Here is a 20,972-nt window from a genome sequence, read left to right as displayed (position 1 = left end):
TCTAGATTTTCCATCTATGAGGATGCATCCTTACAGGCTATGTTAAACCTGTAGAAGTGAAGGTCAAGGCTGTTGATGAATTCCCAATGCATATCAGTGAAAAGTATCTGATCCGATTTTTGGGCACGACTGGATATTATCGGATATTGTGCTCAAATTTTCCATAAGTGTCGAGTCTCTGACAAATGTGATGAATAGGAAATGTAAGTTTCATTCGTTTGATAAACGTAAAGAATCTAATAAAAATTAAAAGCCATATTTTTTAATGAAGGAGTTTATTCAGCACAAAATTCCAGCCCGTTATTTAATATGTATTTGATAAAAGGGATGTAGGAGTTGGTGGATATTTATTCAAAAAGATAAAAATTGAACAATTTTGAAATGTATATCAGTTCCGAATTTTCTCCAGTTGTTGTATTAACTGACCATAGTCCCCTCGCGTTTATGAAAAAAAAATGAAAAATAAATATAAGAGGTTGTATAGATCAGTTTTCTTGACGTCAGAATACACTATTGACATTACATTGATGAGGAGAAACCGTAGTAATAATTCGAGTGGAATTATTTATTTAAATTATTCCTTACATTGCTGAAATGTTCATTAACATTTTGGAATAACACATTAATTAGACTTTTTTGTGAATCCATTCAGAAACATTGTTGATTGCATCGCTGTTATATAAAGATATTCAAGACGATTGGTATTTTATATCTTGGACCTATGATATGACACATGTACAATTATTCTGAGCTTAATTCACATTACCGTGTCTTTTGAATTCTAATTTGTATTCTAGGAAAATAAATTGCTTGTTGATTTTAATTGAATTGTTGTCTTCACATCCTTTCTGTTACATTTTGAAACCCCGAGTCATAACAGTAGCATTCCGATTACACCGACCATACAAGCTGCAGACGTAAAATATGTAAAGACTATATGCGTAAATGAGATTACAACAAAACTGTGAAAATAATTAAATTGTTGATACAGATAAATGGTTAGACGAGAAAACAATAGAGGATTATGTATGTATGTATGTATGTATGTATGTATGTATGTATGTATGTATGTATGTATGTATGCATGTATGTATGTATGTATCTATGTATGTATGTATCTATGTATGTATGGATGGATGGATGGATTGATGGATGGATGTGTGTGTATGTATGTATGTATGTATGTACGTGTGTGTGTATGCATGCATGCATGTATGTATGTATGTATGTATGTATGTATGTATGAATTACTTGCTATTTAGATGTTCCCCTCTTCAAATGATTCATATGTAATTAAGATATCTTTTTAAATATTGTTTTTACCTGAAATAGTATGACATTTACCTTGTAGGCTGTACCTTTATCAACTGCAATTGAAACTGTGTGGCATTTACGGATCTGGCTCGGTTTGCTTTGCTGTCTTTTGGCACGGCATCATAAATAAAATATGTAATGTCAAGGCAATAAGAGTATTGCACTTTTTCCAGGGATACACTACGATAACCGAGGAAAGGTTGATCCTATGGTAAGAATCAAACCAGAAACCTTTCAGTTGCTACTTAAGAACTGTAACCACCGAGACAATGCCATTACTACCTCCATAAGAGGGTCCGTACCCTATGCTGCACCAACGAACCCACATTGGGTAACTTTAACTGCTAACGATGTAGTACGTAAATGGCACAACAGCGATAAATTTCACAATTATTTATTTGTTTATTTACTAGTCACATGCCTTTCATAGTTGATTTCAATTGTGATATTGTGTAATTTCCCGAAGATAAAAGAGCAATTAAATATCACCAAGACCGATAAAAGTCTTTTTGTGACACTTACAAGAGCTACAATTCCCCTATGAATATGGTGAGTCTTTGATTATTGTATATGTCTATAATTTGATGAACGAAAATCAGAAGGAAAATATATTCATCCGCATTGAACTGTGGTTTGTTGCAAGATATGATACATGTTTCTCTGTTCACATGAACAATCTTATACAACAGAACTAAACATAATTTTTTATCGTATTTGAACTATACAGTTTCTCATCCATCTCATTAAAACCGAATGTCCATACGAATCATATGAAAAGTGGACATCTAACTATCAAGCAAAAGTTTAAAAATGGCTGTTAATACTCTTATATTATGTTCGATGTATGAAGTATTACGTAGGGTTGAACTTTACGCAAGATCTAATGCACATAATTAGAAGCACTACTGCACAGACCAAGTTGGATATTTAGTATTATTTATGAATTACATTGTGAACTGATATATAATGGCTGGTTCATTTCTAAATTAAATTCATGAAAAATGCTGAACTACAATTGTTGTCTACCACAATATAAACAAGATCTCATTTTCTTGATTTATCAAGAAATTCGATCCTTTATACGATGCACAACTCGAACTACCCGTACTAGTAGGTGAGTAATGTATCTGAATCAAGATAGGTCATATTAGAAGCATGGTGATATCTGACAAAGCCGGACTTTTAAAATTTGCCAGATGCTATATTAGTGTTTCATATCAATGAGTTACAGCTTGACTCCACATCACCACTACTCACATGAAAAAGTTAAACAGCGAATTTATAAGAAATACAATTAACATATTACCATCCAACTTCAGCTGAAATGTAAACTCTGTCTGGCCAATAGGATTTCTCAGCAGAATTGTATAGTTGGCAAAATTACTCTGTGATAAACTCTGAATAATGATGTGAACCGATTCAGCCTCCAGCTTAACCAATTTGCCATACATCTGGAAGTCAATATCTTCAGGGAGTAAATACCTGTTGATATCCCTTGTATTTGCCAGAGGATTCCCATTTATCTGGATGTAACAGATTACAACAGCTGGATTGCTGTAGAATGGTATTGATATGTTAAGATACCCACCTATTTCTCCAGTGAATATAGAGCTTTTAGGAAAAATAGTGGGAACTCCTGGAAAAGAAAATGGCTTTGTAAGTATTTGACTCATCTTTAAAAAAAATAACTTACATATGGCGATATTAGATTGTGATTGACATATGATGTATCAGCAAATATACAAATATGGTGTCAGCAGTAGGAAATGTGTTCTCGCTCTCTAGGTCAGTCATAAATTTATTTTTTGTTTTAAATAAAAATAGGACAAAAACAAGAGAAAATGCAGAATCTCTCTCATAAAAATAAAATAAACAGTATTTTGAGATCAATGGAATAAAATAGAAAATAATATGCGCCGGAGAAAAGCACTGAAATTCACCTTACACAAAGTAACTAAAAAAACCGATGTTTTATAATGACAGATGTACACTTTCCGTGTGATATTATTTACATTATTACACACGATTAGTAATACAAAAATGCAAAAGACTGCGGATACGTGCATACATATTATCATCAATTTCATGCCTTGCTTGTAAGCAAAAGTATTTTTAGAACAGACTATTTAACATCGTCTGCATAACTGAAAATATATAAATTTCTTTCTCGGGGATGTGATACGGATTGTCAGTTTTCATTTTTACGTTTATCTCTCTCTCTCTCTCTCTCAACTTTAAATCTATAGCACAAGTCTTCACCGCTTGTTTATATATATATATATATATATATATATATATATATATATATATATATATATATATATATATATATATATTTATACGACACTCTGGAGTTCAACTAAGTAACAGAACGGAGCGAAAATCAACAAGTTAATAAACAAGTTAATAAACTTCAACAAATAATTTTATTTTCCTAGAATACAAAGTAACTCCACATGTTGCCGAATGAATTAAAACCTTGCAAGAGCTGAAGTATCAATAGTCGGGAATAGTTTTGATGTGCCGCTATACGTGATGGATCACAACGATACAATCCAAAATGTACATCTATGAATTCACAATAATCGCATAATAACGGTTTAGTCAGAAAAGTATTAATGTGCTCTTTGTAATTTCAATGACTAATTTAATTAAAATTAAAATAATCCTCTCAATTAAAACTGACTGATGTTAAGGCATGGAACGAGTAATCCTGGAAAGAAACAACACACACACACACACACACACACACATATATATATATATATATATATATATATATATATATATATATATATATATATATATATATATAGGAAAGGCACAATATCTGAGCCAGGATGAGGGTCATTTCCCAATCAGTATTGAAAGCATCTGGCTTTAATTTCTTTATGTATACTTGAACTTGAACTTAACATCTAAAAAACATGTTTAACAGGAAGTTATAATACTATTGTGATGTAATTGACACTCAAAGTGCAATATTAGATGACAATAAGTTGTTTATTAACAAAAAAAAATTAGTCTTCTATGCACAACTCATACCCTCTGTTATGGACAAAACTCAATTACACAATAGAAAGTAAGTATTATAACAATATATATTGCCATTAGGAACTATTGCTTATTGTTAATGCATTAAAGACAACTTGCCAGTAATTATTTATTATTACTGTTTTTTAGCGTCGATCAGTTTTTCTTGATATTGATTGAGCTCCATTGCATAGCATATCAAATTTTTCTGTTATTGAATTATTGCGTATCCAGTAATAAACTACACGGCAGAAATGCGAGGTTTAAGTGTAAGTCAAGGGCGAACACAAACATAATATACAAATGTTAGATATGCAGTAATCGCTTATCTTCATGTTAAACGTTTCCAAATATAGGAATTCAAGATGAGTTTAATCAAATTAAAATGTCCTTTCAACCATCTGGGCTAGATACAACTGTTGCTTGATAACACCATAATATATCATTAGTAATGTTGAGCTTGTTCAAAAGACAATGGAAGATTGTCATCTTCTCTTCACAGCCTGATCAAATGATACTTCTAACAAGAACGTGGAAGGCTTAGCAACGGACAGTTTGAAGTTCTTTCCAAAACACTGTAATAGTTTTATAACATAAACTTGTATCCACATTAAACAATGCATGACGATACTGATCGTAAGTTGAAAACAAATTATTATCATTCAATACCTAAAATATAAAGAAAAGATTTTGGCATTGAAAACAACGAGTAAAGACGGGAAAAATGTAGTGCAAAAGTAGGTATAGACGTAAACCTATGCCATTTCTCCGGCTTAAGAAAGAATATGTGTACTGTAGTTGATACATAGATCGGTATAAAATGCAGTTTTCAAGCGGATCTGTACAGGGTGGCGAATATAAGCAAAGTGTGATTTGTTAATAGAAATTGAGACAACGCATGAAACAGTTGAGTGCGATTTAGTATTCACGTGTAAAAATGGCAACTGTACCTGTGACATTTAAAAACTTTGACTCCTTTTGCTCAAATGTTCCCTTATTCCCTCGTATACCATTGGTGGCGGAGCAGATGTACGTCCCACTATTTTCTAGAGACAGCCTGTCAATGAGTAGGATTGTGTGTGTCGAATTAGTTGTACCATCTAGCCCAGTTCTGATCACTTCGTTCATCCACATGTGCATCCAGGGGTAGAAAGTGTTCTTGACAGGGACACCTCGAGCCTCACAAACAAGAACAACCGTCTGGTTCTGCATGGTAGTACCTGATACAGTTACCTTGAGATCTGGTGCATCTACAAATTATTACAATGTAATGGGATGTTAGCATTTATTCCTTGTACGTGAGTATTTTTAATCTTGATCAAGCTCGCAATTCTTACAAGACAAATGTAACGTTTGGAAATTACCGACCGAAGATGTTGTCTCTTAAAAGTAACTCAAACGGTTAGGATCCTTTGATAGCCAATCACTTCACATGTTACCATTATTTTTGCCCAAGTTTGATTCTCAGCAGATAAATATACAACTCGTTTAATCCGATGCTCCTATGGATACCTAAGACGGTCATCCTATATGAACGGACGAATTTCGTTGCAATGATTATGTGCTCAAGTTTATTAATGTCCACTGGAATATATTTTGACTATGGCATGAATGCTGTTTTCGCGTAGTAGTGTATAGCATCAATGTAAACTGAGAATTTACTTGGAGACGTGTGCATCTTATAGAGCGTTGTTTTGGTGCGCGTAACATTCAATTCCTAGAATCAAGCATTTTAGAATTTTAGAAAAAGTTATGACCACTCAGGGTCTATAACATTTTGTTCCATTCAAATGTTGCTTACACTCAGTCTTCAGACAATCAATGTCTTTCTTTAAGTGGATATAACCGTTTCAAATACATAAAGAAACAAATACACAATAACCATGCCCATTTGATTGTGAAACTATTACATTTTGTCTTTTTTTAATTTTTTCATAAGTACTCGTCGTTTAACAAGCTCAGTAAGTTAATGTTTTGAAAAGTGCACCGTTAACTTTCTTTCGGTGGTCTAAGGTTGACATTGCCCGGGGTGGGAGTAGTGAATGGGGACACCCTAGGGACTAGGGGACTTCCATGTTAAAAAGGGTATATCCACTCTGGGGACAATGTAAAATTTAACATAGGAGAAAAAAATATCTACTCTGGGGACTATGTAATTTAACATGGGAGAAAAAAATATCCATTCTAGGGACAAGGGGAATTTAACAAGGGAATAGACAAGGGGAAATGGAATAGGGTCGGGACCCTATTTTAATAAGGTCCCGACCTGATGGGTCTATGGAAAGGGAACAGGTGAAAACTGAAACAGGGAGTGGTCTCTATTTCTTTTGAAAATAAAAAAATAAAAAAATGGGGCTAGGCAATTGAAAGTCTATCTCTTTTCGAGAGATTGGAGTGGCCCTGAAAAGGGCCTTTGGGTTTCTTCTTCTTCTAAATCCTCAACTTCTTTATCCATCCCCTTATTTTTTCCATCATTCCTTTCTTCTTCTTCTTCTTTTCATTTTCCGGTATCCAGTCCGGGTGACCCATGGCTCGGAACTTCTGTTGGATTTTCATCCAGTTAGCATTCAGTTTCTCTAGTTCTTCCTTTTTCTTTCTATTTTCTTCTTCTTTTCTATCTTTTGCCCACCTGTCCTTTATTTTCTCCACTTCTTCATTTATTACCTTTCTCATCTTTTCTTCCCCTTTTTTCAATCTTTCAACACTCCTTTTGATAAAGGGCCACTCTGACCTTTTTTCTATCTCTTCCAAAAATCTTCTTACTTCTTCTACCTTCTCCATTGCCTCTTTTAATGTCCCCACTCTGACATAAGGGGGATTTATTAGCCCTCTCAATCTCTTCACTTCTTCTTCAATTAATCTCTCTATCATCTCCCTGGCTAATTTTAGTTCGTTCACGTAGTGCACACTTATTCTTAACCTCCAATCTCTTTCAATCCTTTCAACTCCATATTCGCCATCCACCATCCAAAAATAAACATGCCTTAAATCATTAAACAGTTGGGACACTTCCATCTTCTTTTTCTATTCCGTAGAATGGTGTGATCGACGAACACTGGGTTCTTATAGTTAAAGTGCGGACGTGAAGGAAAACATCCCCCAAAACAAAATTGATATTACCTAGATTATCACTTAAAACGCGCGGACGTGAAGGAAAACATCCTCTACTTTTCTCATTTCATATTATATACTATCCACATAAGTGAAACAACAATGAACAAACCCCAAATCTACTATCCACACACGCAAAGCATTATAATGTAACCCAATAATCTACTATCCGCACAAACGTCCAAGAGCGCTTACAAATACACACACACACACACACACACACACACACACACACACAAGAAAAAATAGTCAGTGTTTATATTCACACTAATCTACATACACACATTGGCAAATCGATTGCTATTTCTTTTCTAGAGTATTGGGTAGCCCTGAAAAGGGCTGTTTGTTTTTTGAACTCCAGTGACACCTGGTTAATGATGGCACATTCCAGGCCTGGCACCACACACACATCTTCTTCCCCAGTCTCCTTTCATTCTTTTTGGGGGGAGAGCAGAGGCGGGATAAGCGGCTTCAGAATCCCAATCTTCTGTCTCTGGGATTCTGAAATTTCCTCTCTCCTTTTCTTCCTCTTCTCTCTTTCTTCTCTCCTCCTCTTCTTTGTTTCTTCTCTCTTCCTCTTTCATTCTTCCCTCTTCTACTATGGCCTCTGCAGCCAGCTCATTCACTATACGCCTGGCATATTCCAGGTGTACATGAAGTTCAAGCAGTTTTGCTAGTCTAGTGTTCATTCTCTTGATCAATCAACAACGGTAGCTAGACTGCCAAGCGATTTTCAATTTATTCTAAAAGCGCGGACATGAAGGAAAACATCCCCCAAAACAAAATTGATCTTACTTAGATCATGACCAAACAACGTGCGGACCTAAAAGAAACACTCACTCACTTTTTTACTATCCATTACTAATTTAAAAATTTTCATTAATCACTTCAATATACTATTCACATACGCAAAGCAATCCAATCAAACCCCAAATCTACTCTCCACACACCTCAAACAGCAAAAAAAAAAAAAACCACTATCATTATCTACTATCCACACCAACACATACACTCACACCACAAAAGAGTCAGTGTTTAATGCATACATTGGCAAATCAATTGTTATTTCTTTTCTAGAGTATTGGGTAGCCCTGAAAAGGGCTGTTTTTGTTTTTGCTATGGCAATCTTTTAGTTTCTAAGAATGCGACGTCCTCGGAGGATAGACTTTCTGACGACAGGTCTGCTTCTTCGGAAAGAGAAGAAGAACTCTTTGGTGTCGATACGACAATCGACAAAGACTCTGTCAGGTTCAGGTTCCTGCTGCTGTTGTTGCTGCTGTTGCTGCTCTCTCTGCTGTTTCTGAAGTCTGTACTTCTCTGTCCATTCTTCTTTTTCCCTGTTCACTTCTTCTCTGAAGAGCTCTTCTATCAGGTCTTCAGTGACTTTTAACATTCTCACATTCTCTGTCTCTTCTGGCTTCGGTATCAGACTGTGTCTGACCCTGTGCAAATTCACGTAGGCTTCGTTTAGCTTAGCTAGTTTGGAGCACATCTTCGTAGGAGGATGAATCGACAATGGATGGTTAGACTGATTGATTGATTTATTAGTTGAATTATAGTGGCGTTCAGTACATAATGAGCATGTACCACTGGTTTATGTGCACACGGTGCACTAATTAATTACTCCTGAGGGAGAGGAATGGTGCCACACCCCTCAGGCATTTATGTACTCACAGAGTACTTATTGATTGGGCCGTTAGTTCGTAGACGGTAGTTGCGTGAACAACCAAACTAAATGTAAGGCCTAAGATTTGAGTAGTAGTACAAACCCACAATCATGTATTCAGTTTGCTATTTAGAGCCCAGGTGTCAACCCAAGCAGTATGTAACGGCAGCTGCCATTGGCCAGCTTTTGCCGTCACATTAGGACACCTGGGCTTGTGGCAAGTGGAAATCGTTCCACATCTTGCCACTTTTATACGAAATCCGAGCGTGGTAAAGGAGGAAAGGTGCTCAGCAAGCAAGCCCTGGATGTTGTTGTACTTCCCGAAATGCCAGCCCGTACTTATTTCAAATTAAGTCCAGTTGTACTAATGGACATACCTAATACCAATAATGTGTAAGCCACCTGTGCAATTGAGTCGAATTCATTTAAGTTGTAGAATTTTAGAATAAATATGAACGAACAAGTTGGGATTTCGTGTACAGAGTGTACATAAAAAATGTAAATTAATACCAATCGGTGTAGCGACTTGTATCAGTTTGAATCACGCTAGGTTTTTTTAAGTAGTAGGTGAGTTTGACGGTGGTACCAATTCAGATCATATTAGGTTTACGAAAATAGTTAGCCAAAGAGGGAACCAAGCCAATCTGGTTCCCTATTGCATTTAAAGGCAATTTTTGTAGCCCTATGAAGGGCTTTTTGTTTATGCAAAGGTCCCCCTCTGGTCCTCATATTTTCTGCATGCTTCCGCTGTTCTCTGCTCCTGTTGGGTTGTCTCAGAGAAGTAGAAGCCGTGTATGATTGCGATGTGTCGAGCAGCTTTCGTTACGAGATCGAGGTTGTAGTAGTCGTAGGCATCTTGGTAGTACTGGCTCAGAATACATACGCCGTAGTGCCATTGGATCGGTTGTGGTCTCTGGATTGCTAGGGAGTGCCAATTTAGATATTGAACAGCATTGATGAGATTTCCGGTTTTCTTTATGTCTGTTACTGCTGCGCTGAACCCCAATTCCTTGATTAAGTTTTTTATACTAGTTGGTAGATCTTCTTGTTCGCTTTCATCGCTGCTTGTAGACAGCTCCAGATCCTCTTCCAGGATAAACATTTTAGCAGGTAGAGGCTTCGTTTGGGGAGTTTTTGCTGGTGCTGGTGTTGCCTGTTTTTTGCTGAGTTTTGCCTTTTCCTCAGATGGTTTTTGTTGTTGTTGTGGCTGTTTCTTTGACTGTACTGGTGTAGTCAGTAAAGCAGTTTTTCCCTCTATCCTGGCCTCTGGAATGGTAGTAGTGGTGGTAGTGGTAGAGGGTGTAGACTGCTGTTGAATGTTGGTCTGTGTAGCCGCTGGACAGGGATCACGTGGTTGCGAGGGCAACTCTCACACCACGTTTTTACTCTGTCTCCAGTTCCGACTTGAGGCCGTCTTATAAATTTCTTTATCTCTGTCGTTTTCCCAGATTAGAAGTAGAGTTGTTCGCTTAGACTGCGCTCTAATGCTCCAACCTGTGGCAACTGCAAGCCCTAACCCTTGAAGTGCCTTCAGGACTTGTGCTGGGATTACATCCGTCGCTAGCTCCATTGTTCTTGATACGTGTTGCTGCTTCTACGTTCGCTGCAGACTATGATGGTTAGACTGGAAACTGCCCCGGTTTTTAAATATCCCTACACGGTTTTCGAGTCGCACCGTTCAATGAGTGTCATGAGAGGGATAGTAAGAAGTCAAAGAGCATGAATCAAAATTCCTATAGCCAAACAAAAGACAAAGACATTTTTTCAAAACACAACAATTTTTTATTCAAAATCACTTAACACTAACAAACAACTCTAACATTTTTAGCAATAATCCAACAATATAACATCAAACATTTTTTTTCAAATGACAAACATTTATTTTGCAACTCACACATTATTTTGGACAGACCTGACAACGTTTTGAATGAAATTGTGATTTCCACTGTTGGAAGTCATTAGGCCATTGATGGACACTACGTTTCCTAGCTTGAGACAAAAGATAAGCATAATGGTCACAAAACCATCGATCTACTTTCACATCGTTTCTAGAAGATGAACGAGGATCAAAATGAGTCACTAAATGTTCTAAGGAATAACCCAGGCTGCGATGATACAGAAAATACACACAATATTGTCCACACACCAAGGAATCTGTGCCTTGTAATTTCACATTATTGAATCGGGTGGTCTGAGCATTTCTTCTCATAAAGTCAATGATATCGTTTTTCAAAGGGGGCAATCCATACGAATCGAAATATTCCACACATCCATCTTGAGGAAAGTAGAATGCTACCCAGTGGGTTCCTGGGAGATGACTGTCGTCCGTGTTGATGACATAAGCTTGATGGTCTTGAGGTTTGCGATGAGGGAGTTCATCTTTAGCACAGACGACAGGATTCCAAGAAGCTGTGTACGAGCTGTGGTTCAAAAGGTAATAAAGTTCCCAGGTATCCATGTTTTGTGGGGGTTTTTTTCTTCCTCTTCTTCACAGATAATGATAAGTGATCAATTCGATCCTGACTTTTTGCTTGAAAATGTCTGACAAGTAAAAGGCGTATAGCTTCGTCTCCCCACTCTGATTCAGAAGAGCTTCGATGCGATGGATCTCTTGAGTGGTTAATGGTGGACAAGAATGTTCACGCAAGTCTTTATACCACTGATTTAACACGACTTCGTTAAAGATGAGACTCCAAGCTTCGTCCAGATACTCGTTCAATTTTTCTTCTTGACTCAGCATCAGGCATTTATCATTTAGAATTTGACTGGGATGATCGTTTTGACATCCATAGCACTCTTTCTTGAACAATTCCGTCATTTTTTCGACCAAGTGTTTGGCAAAACAGTAGACTAAATGGGCTTCTTGTTCTGGCCATCTTGACTTCATCATGATAACTTCTTCGTCTTGGGATTCTTCTTCTTCCCCGGTCTCCTCACATTCCATCTCCAAAGTTTCTCCACTAGGCAAAGAGAGATAACAGTCTTCCATGGCTTCTAATAGTCTAGACTGACTTCTCTCAAACTGTTGATTTCTATGATATTGTCAAATTCTGCATACAGGAGGACGTTCACTGTGTGATCTGGAGGTGGATTTGCAAACTGAAGTTCCACACGAATCTGACCGGATTTTATAGGGTGGAAACGTCCCTCGTCGCTGCCTTGGTCTGAAGTGAAATCAAAAGCCCACAAAGCATAGCCTCCTGCATAATCGTGGTACGAAATACCGTGACTGGTGTTGGTTCCTAACTGTCCCGTGGCTTCGTACAGGGACAAATACAAGTAAGAGTTTAATGTTGTTTTTTCTGAGTTCATCGTGGTATAAACTGTCAGTTGCCGACTCACACGGCAAATAACGCCCGAAGGGCGTTATGTAAGCTGTGTGAGTCGGCAACTGACAGTTTATACCACGATGAACTCAGAAAAAACAACGTTAAACTCTTATAATTGAAATTTTAATTATTTTTATGTTATTTTGTTTGCATCATTAAAAATATAAATCTTAATTGAGCGTAGTAATACATGTTTGGGGTTTTTCTGTTACGTAGCTATTTATAGCAGTTATGATTGTCCTGCTTGATCGTAACAAGGTCATCATAATACCAGTCCTTCAACCAATGAAAGCCCATGTAAGGAACTATAACAATGCTGCCATGATTTTTATATTTTGCCTTAATGGACACGTTTATTCAAAGTGAGAGCTCAATATTTAAAGTCACGATGTCATGGCTGTAAGAATGTATGCATTCGTAGACTGACTGAATGTGATTTGGCAGATTCATCACTGTTCTGACACGTGAGTGATCTAATTTCGCTATTCAAAACCTATTTTCGTGTTCATAAACAAGATAGACTAATACATTTATGTGTATGAGGTTAGGTTATATAAAGTCTGTGACCAGTTTTGTTAGTTCAGACATACACATATACACAGATCTAATATAATTGAGTATTTATTTTATCCCTTAAGTTATTCCATGATTTGATTAGTGACAATGGTTTATAACCTGATCCCTCTCATCAAATGTGTGACATCATTGTTGAAAATAGACAGACACACAAAAGGACAGATGCAAACAGAGGAAAATGCTGATATAGAATGCTCCTAAGCTATGACTTTTTAACTCGGGGGGGGGGGGATTCAAAACAGAAAGACAATTTAATTTGTTGAAATTTGTGTTTATTGTTTACACACTTTTCTAAGTATAGTGTAACAATAATTACAATACAGCAATATCACTATAAAAATAAAAAATTGTATGACACATTCATGTATTTACTACTTTAATATTTGTGCTTGTATCTAACTATTTGTTATGCATTTTCTTAATATGTCTGTATTTATTCATTGAAAATTTCCATATAATAAAAACCAGGAGTTGTACATGATGTTTTGTAAATTATTATTCTAGCCTGGATAGTTGAGATGGGGCACTTAACTTGAAAATCATGTATTTCCTTAACTTGTTTGCACTTACTCGTTTTAGTTGGAACTAAACAGGAATGTGCAGTTATTGAAATGACAGGTTGATTGTGTAATGAAACCTGTCATAGAGTTCATTGTACTATGTGACAGTGCTTGTAGGTGATTTTGAGCAGATTCAGTGCTAACATTTACTTGATTTGTACTGCTTGAGTCTGTAGTGGTCATTTGAACATTTTCTTGCTTAGTACCGCTTGAGTTTGTAGGGGTCATTTGAACATTTACAGTTGCATGAGATAGCATTGCTGAAGAGTCTTGAGCAGACAATGCTACATTTGAACATACCTTGGAAAGAATGTTGCTCATTTGTTGTTTATGTTGAGTGCTGGGCCTTGTGTATGGTTTCAATGATAGTTCATTGGAGTGGTCAGACAAAGACATAATGTGCCTAGCTGGAAGGTTGGCATCTGTCATTGCATTCAAAGCTGTGACACAAAGAGAGTGAGCAGTATATCTTGCAGATATATGGACATTTTTGCATATGTCAGGCATAAAACAGCTAAATTGTCTCTTTCCAACACATCTTGTTGTGTACCATATTTGACACAATTTGGGATTTTCAAAAGCATTTTTATCAGTGTGCAAAACAATGATTCAGCTTTTGGATTAATGCGTGTGAGGTATTTTACTGACCTGACTGGGCAGTTTTGACCATCAGTTGCATACATTCTCTTGTCAGAATTTTCCTCCTTAGCATTTAAGTCTCCCTGATGGTTTTTTTTTGCATAGTTTCATGGGTCAGAATGACATATTCAGCCCCTGTTTCATCACACCTGATTTCAAGACTGTTGGGTGTCAATTGACTGTGAAATTCTAATCCACAAGTAACATAGTGGATGGACAGATATAACCAAATCCTGTATCTGAGTGTGATGGGGTTATCTTGCATCAGGTACTTATTGATTTCATACATGTCTGATGGAGGAATATTTGGTTTGTGTTGAGTTGATCTTGATAAACCATTCTTTGTGTTAAACTTTAATTTTCCATTTAACATGTTATTTGCTTTTCTAAACTCAGGGTCTGTAACAATATTTATTTGACGACCACATTCAACCTGCATGTAGCGATTAATAGCAGCACGGACATTTTTTAATGTGTTTTTATGGTATTCCTCAGCTTGGGCTTCAGGGAGCATCCTCTTTCTTGTTGCGGTGACCTTGGGGGCTGCTTCAGCATAAAATATAGTTAACATTTGGGCCAAATGTGAAGACTCAGCTGACTTCAGATCAATCTCAATATTCTTCTCTTTGCACCATTCTGAAATTAATGTTTTTCAGCATGGTAGTATCTAATTTTTTTAACATTTAAAATATTTAGATCTTTGGGAAGAATCATTCATGCATATATTCTTTTAATTTTTTTTATTATTTACTATTATATAAAAGATTGATAACATTTTTAGGCTGTCACAAGTATTACTTTAAAGATAAAGCACACGTTATTCACTGCAGAGCAAGTTAAGTCTCATTTTTATTTTAAAAAATGGCATGAATGATTTATAATTAGTTTTTGTTGTTTATTTTTGCATAAAAATTAGCAAAATAATGCCTTTTCATAACATAATTTAAGAAAATAATAAGAGTAAATTAAGTATCAAGCAATGTTACTTTAAGCTTACATTGATGAACAGTCCAATATACTACTAATTATTATTATTATTATTGTTAATTTATTATGCCTATTAAATGAATGAATAAATCTACCTGCGAAAGTGTTGTAGCCCCATTGAGTATTTTTCTTCGTAGACTTTGAGTACCGCTGTTCAGATATGTTTAAGAGATCTTCCTCTTTAAGTGATTTGAAGCGTTTTGGTTTGTGGTCATCCTTGTTATCAAACGGGAACGGGACTGGTGTTGCTTCATTCAAACTAAATGGTAAATCAGTTTGTGATTCTTCCACTTCAAAAGGCTCATCAAATATGGATGGGTCAAAATTTTCAATATCTTCCTGCATATAATCTATCTGATAAGGCATGAAAAATCTCCAAATTCTGACATATCAGTTTCAGCGTTGGATAGCTATAAATACCGTATACTTGTGACCTTGACCTAGCGCACTTTAAAACATTTTTATCCATATTTTTAACAAATTTCCCCAAAGAAAAAATGATTTTATTCATAAAAGATGAGAAATATCTGTTGTTTTAGTTTTTAAGTTTTAATTCTTTTTGTTTAAATTGTAAGAATGTTCGTTTCCTTTATTGCTTACTTCGTGTCTGCCTTCACTAGCAGTGTTTATATTATGCTGTACACGTGACTCTATTTATAGAAGTGGGTATTCTTAGAAAAGTAGTTCTCCTTACAGTTCATACAGAAATGAACGCAATTCATTTTGATCACGTGGTAAGATTCTGATCAATGGAAATGTTACTTTCCGGTACCAGCTACTGGCATTGCAATTATTCTCAAATAATTCTTCGCGACACCAAAGTTGGGCTCAAAGGGTCGGGTACACAAGGTCCTGCCGTCGCGACTGACTTCGATCTTGGACACATTGTAATGTTGAAACTCAAAAGGATTTTGATCGTGGGTTCCGTTGAAGGCTGAATTCCTGACGATACCAACAATCAAAGGCTTGGGTAACTGTCCTTGGAACAGATGATCTTCGATCATAGATCGCTGTCCAGCGGGAATGGTGAACGTTTTCACTTCTACGCGTCGTATCGGATACTTGGCAGTCGTTCTGCTCAACGTCTGACTGACGTCGTTTCCCACTTTAGGTAACACTTCCACACGATGCACGTAAAGTTGGGCTTCCTGAATGATAGCTTTGTATTCATTGGCATGGGCCATCAAATGGAAAGCGACACTGCTACGATTCAGTCTCAGACCGGATATCCACCCCGTTCAGCAAATACTTTTCTTGTAACCACATGTCCAAATGTAAACGATCCATCAGTTCTAAACTTCTCCCTTGCAGAAATTTCTTACGACGGTCGTCAAACCCACACATTGTGAGGATTGTCATCTTCTGTCAGGACTGTGTCGCTAAACGTGGCTACACCTGCCGTGTCAGGTTTCCATACCACGCAAGCATCCAGATGAATATTCTTGGCTTCTTTTCCGTACGTCAAGAGATTTTCCAGGTAGGCACGATATGGGTAAGTATCCATGCTGCTGCTGACCAGTTTGTTATTCAAGTACAAGTCCACTTCGCTGAACAAGGAATGCATGAAATTGTTGACAGGAGCTACTCTAGCATCGCCTCCTGGATTGGTGTTGTCCGTTTTGATCACTTTCACTTTCAAATACAGGTAACTGCTATTCAGATCGATGTAATCTTCGGGTTGTCCTTTGATTTCAAACTCGATGCGAGCGGAATCCGTCAAAGAGGAAACGGGATGAAATTCCACCCACTCTGATTCTTGCATGGCCATCATGGTGGGGGGCATGGCAAGCAGATCCAGTTCCGACTTGGAACAGGCGCAAGACTCTCGGTGCATCATTTTTTTCTCTTTCTCAATAATCGAAAACGTCTAAGTCTCGAACGGTTCTTCTTTTCTTTGCCTTTCTAGCTTTAGACGTGTGAAGTCTGGTGAAAGGGTGTTTTCTTCGTCGTCTCTTTCTGCCTTGTCCTTGCTGAATGCCTGACTCGGCAGCGTGCAGGGCATTTATAGGTGTTTCTCGTCGGCCCAAAAGGTCTTTGCCCGTTTGCAACAAGACATTTTTGCCTGCCCTCATGAAGGCTTCTTTAGGATTTTGTTTGTCGATGATGACATTTTGGAGAAATTCTTTGCCTTGCGTCAGTGCCGCATCTTTCAAGGCGTGCAATCCGCGTGTCACCATCGATTTCAACACCGGGGCCACCGAACGAAAGGCTGATTTTAACATATCTCCTAAACCGTGTCCGCGCTGTCGAGCAACTCCTCGGTACACTGGATACATGACTTACGAGTCGTGAGAGAACCGTTTTCGAAAATGGAGTTTCACCGTGACTTTTCCTTTGGTGAATGGAATATTTTGTCCCAGATCTCCTTTTATAGTAATGCTGACCGTGTCCAAATACGACTTGCTAACAGGCAAATAGTGAGGATCTACAAATTCGCGGTGAACATGGTAAGTGTTTCCACCTTCCTCGTCAGCGTTCGTGGCAGAATCCACTTTGAAAGGAATGACACGCAGTAACGGTACGGAGCTGTCTCCCACCACGTTATACTCCACCACATCGGAGTACACAAACATCAAATTCAGTCCTTGGTTCAGTTCTACCGGGGCACGAAATAACTTGCTAAAAGATTCGTTGTCGTAAATGATTGGTAATTCGTTTTTCTTGAGCATGGCCATTTTCATGTCCATGTCTCCGCCCAACATGTCAAACAATTCAGGACAAAATAAAATGGACACGATTTTACTCCCGTCAAATTTCATCAAGAAGCGACGAGCTGCTTTGTGGTATTCCATGGTGACACATTTTTGACACTTTCCAAAGCTTTCAGAAACACGACATTAAACCTAGAGGTTATGGTGCTCACCAAATGTTGACCACTAAAATAATGGCCTGGGGGAACGAACAACTGATAGGTGGTGTACTTTTGATTTTTTGTGACAGGGCTTTTCTTGTTATATTTGCCATAGGTATCCAAGTACTGTTGCAATTGTTCGTCATGAACTTCCACATCAAATTTGTTTTGACTGGGAAGGACATTGAGGACTTGAGTTGGGTGAATGATTTCTACTAAAGCCACTTCCCAATGGGCTTCGTGATCTAATGGGATGGTCTGAGGTAATTTGGCCGTGTAACAGCACAACGTGTTCTTGGGAAACACCTCCATGGAAATGTCACTGGGTAAGGTTAAGTAAAATTGGTTTTGGTGACTCATAATTCCTGAGTTCTGTGACTGTCCGAGGGGTTACTGGACGTCAGAGGCTTGTCTCTGCACACAATAGGGTTTTTGTTGTTATTGGAGTGGTGACTGACACTGGCACTGGACACAAGGTTCCCGTTGTTCCCGTTGGAAGAGAATTTCAGGGAGGGATTGGGAAGCAGGTAACCGATGCAACTGCTCAATAAAATGGTCCACAATTGTTTGTCTCCTTGTTGCAAACTCAAATTGGCAATGGCTGTACCGATGACACAATACACCACGAATATTTGGCAGAAAAAGACGATTTGCGTTTTAGGCACACGTTCTCCACACCACACCCACAAGGGTTGTTTCTGTAAATCTTGCAGAGAAGAACTGGGTGAAGGAGTGGTCGACTTAGCTGCGTTTGTGTGAAAGGGCATGATGGTCACTTCTTTTTATAGTCGATGACTTGCGAAGCGTCGATCCAAGAATCAAAACTGGGTGGATATCCTTTACAACGTACTTTGACTTCTTTGACACGTCGTTTCCCCACTTTACGGGTTCTGCGTTCGAGAATGCTTTCGATGTCGTACACGTCGTCTTCATTTTTGGTGACACGTTGTAATTCGGGCAAAGAAAACGTTCCTTTGAGCACTTCTCCGTTCATGTCTTCTAATTTATAGACGGCATGATGACGGTCATGCACTCGTCCAGTGACACGAAACAATTCGGTCGTCCAGTTAGGTAAGTAACCTTTGTCGAAAGTGCGTTTGGTTTTGCAATGCGTACCCAATCTCCTACGGCCAACACTCCACTTTTCTTGGGGACAGCCCTCGTCGGGGACGTACCAAACAGGCGCTTAAACACTAGCACTTCGTTCTCGGGAGTCACTTCTTGTGGGGCACGTCCAATGCTTCGATGGTAAGATTGGTTGTACGCTTGCACCAGGTGCGGTAAGATGTCGATGTACTTCAGAGTGTGGTGATGCGTAAAATATTTCCACATGCGTTCTTTCAAAGTGCGTTGAAAACGTTCCATGATGCTGGCTTTGGTTTCAGGATTCTCGGTGTCAAAAAGATGAATGTCACGTTTCTTTAATTCTTTTTGGAAAGCTTGGTTCAGAAATTCGGTGCCTTTGTCCGTTTGCCATCGAAGAGTTTGACGACCACTTTGTTTCAACAGTCGTTGCAGGGCTCGCACTAACTTACTGCTCGATTTGGAAGTCAAGGGTACGACCCAGGCAAATTTGGAAAAGACGTCGATGACACAAAACAAATATTTGTACCCGCGATTGTAGCTGGCCAAATGAGAGACATCGGCTAAATCGGCTTGCCATTGATGATCGATGCCTTCCACTCGGGTGCGACTTCTGGAAAACTTGGGTTTGTGTAAAGTGTAGGTAGCTTGTTATTGCAACCATCGTTGCACTTGAGGTAAACGGAGACTTTTTAGCAGCACGATACAATTTTTGAACTCCTGCGTAACCTGCAGGATGGGAGGGATCGTAGTAAATGCAGGCTAAGACTTGTTCCATATTTTGTTTGTGTGTTAATAAGGCACCCACTCTTGGAAGATGCTACTCTTTTTCTCTTCGGGTACTTTCTTGGATTGCAATGCTTTGCGTGTGCGACCAGCAATATGTGTCGCAGAGGAGGATGTCGGAACAGGGGATATCGGTTGTTGTTTCACTTCTGTCTTCACTTCTGTCTTCACTTTCTTTTTCTCTTGTGATGAAGAAGGGGTGGTCATCATCTTTTTAATCCATTCAATTCTGGAGGTAGGTGGTGTTGTTAACTTGCGTACTTTTTCTGGTGGAGTTTGAAACCCTTCTTCTTCTTCTCCTTTTTCTGTCTTGGTCACTGGTAGTGGTGGTGGTAGTACTGGTGATGGTGCTTGACTTTTCATCAAGGTCTTAAAATCTTTCAGAGTGGGAGGAGCAGTTTCATCTGAGGCTTTCTGGTGAAAGAGTTGCAGTCTTTGCAAGAGTTGACCGTACTTTTCCGATTTTTCTGTTTCGGATAAATCTTGGCGATCCATCAAGGACTGCAATTCGTGTTGTAACTGGGACATTTCGGTCAAATGGGGATTAGGAGGTAAATGCGGGGTGCGTTGTTCTTGCCAACGATGGTATTCCATCCATCGTTTGTAAGGCACTAAAGCTAGTTTTCGTCCTTCCATGGGGTTGTCAAGGGTCGATTCTGAGATCTTGGGACTTCAGAGGGCCTTTTTATCTTGCTCCCACCAATCCTCCCAACATGGTTCCCAAGACTCCTTTCAGCAATGGGCCTAGCAAGAGGGGTAAAATGCCTCCACGTTGGACCAACATATTCTTCTTTAGACGAATGGGAATTTTTTTTTTGGAACCATTTGGAGAAGAACGTGACGATGTTTTCCTAAGCATTGTTTCTGGTGTTTGGACAAAGGGATCGTGCCTTTCAAGACGTTCAACCAACATTCGTACACGGTATCGATTACCTCTTTGGAAGCTGATTGAATGAGTTTTTTTCGTAGGGGTGGAGAAGCTTTGGACAGGACAGATAACATGTCCCCATATTTGACTAAACGTGGAGGTAGTCCTT

The 20,972-nt window shown here is 38.2% G+C and overlaps 2 protein-coding genes across 6 annotated transcripts in view; both read right to left on the bottom strand.

Moving 5' to 3' along the window:
• LOC149795917 (synaptogenesis protein syg-2-like) overlaps positions 1–20,972 on the bottom strand; it is a 79,876-nt gene that overhangs the window by 20,425 nt on the left and 38,479 nt on the right. For 4 of the 5 annotated variants that reach the window (XM_089965830.1, XM_089965831.1, XM_089965832.1 and 1 more), the window contains 2 exons: positions 5,298–5,597; positions 2,621–2,950 (listed from right to left, as the gene is read on the bottom strand). In XM_089965830.1, coding sequence (XP_089821956.1) covers positions 2,621–2,950; positions 5,298–5,597 — 630 coding nt within the window. The remainder of the gene's footprint in view (positions 1–2,620; positions 2,951–5,297; positions 5,598–20,972) is intronic. The other variant, XM_089965833.1, reaches the window with a different exon arrangement.
• On the bottom strand, positions 14,274–15,573 carry LOC149795918 (uncharacterized). The gene is made up of 2 exons (XM_089964151.1): positions 15,311–15,573; positions 14,274–14,864 (listed from the first exon to the last, which is right to left on the bottom strand). The coding sequence occupies exons 1-2, from the start codon at positions 15,558–15,560 to the stop codon at positions 14,302–14,304; spliced, it is 813 nt and encodes a 270-aa protein (XP_089820277.1). The 5' UTR covers positions 15,561–15,573; the 3' UTR covers positions 14,274–14,301.

This window comes from Sinohyriopsis cumingii, chromosome 7 (assembly GCF_028554795.1).
Source record: "Sinohyriopsis cumingii isolate HCF-2022 chromosome 7, ASM2855479v2, whole genome shotgun sequence".
In the NCBI taxonomy this organism is placed as follows: domain Eukaryota; kingdom Metazoa; phylum Mollusca; class Bivalvia; order Unionida; family Unionidae; genus Sinohyriopsis; species Sinohyriopsis cumingii.
The sequence above is the reverse complement of the archived record's forward strand: the minus strand, read 5'-3'. Positions and strand labels throughout refer to the sequence as shown.

What these genes read in the sequence shown, in the direction of transcription:
- LOC149795918 (XM_089964151.1), bottom strand. Translation starts at nt 15,560, where the DNA reads ATGCAGGAAGATATTGAAAATTTTGACCCATCCATATTTGATGAGCCT. An exon ending in GGGCTACAACACTTTCGCAG is followed by an intron (nt 14,865 to 15,310) that starts GTAGATTTATTC and finishes CATTAATTTCAG; the next exon opens with AATGGTGCAAAGAGAAGAAT.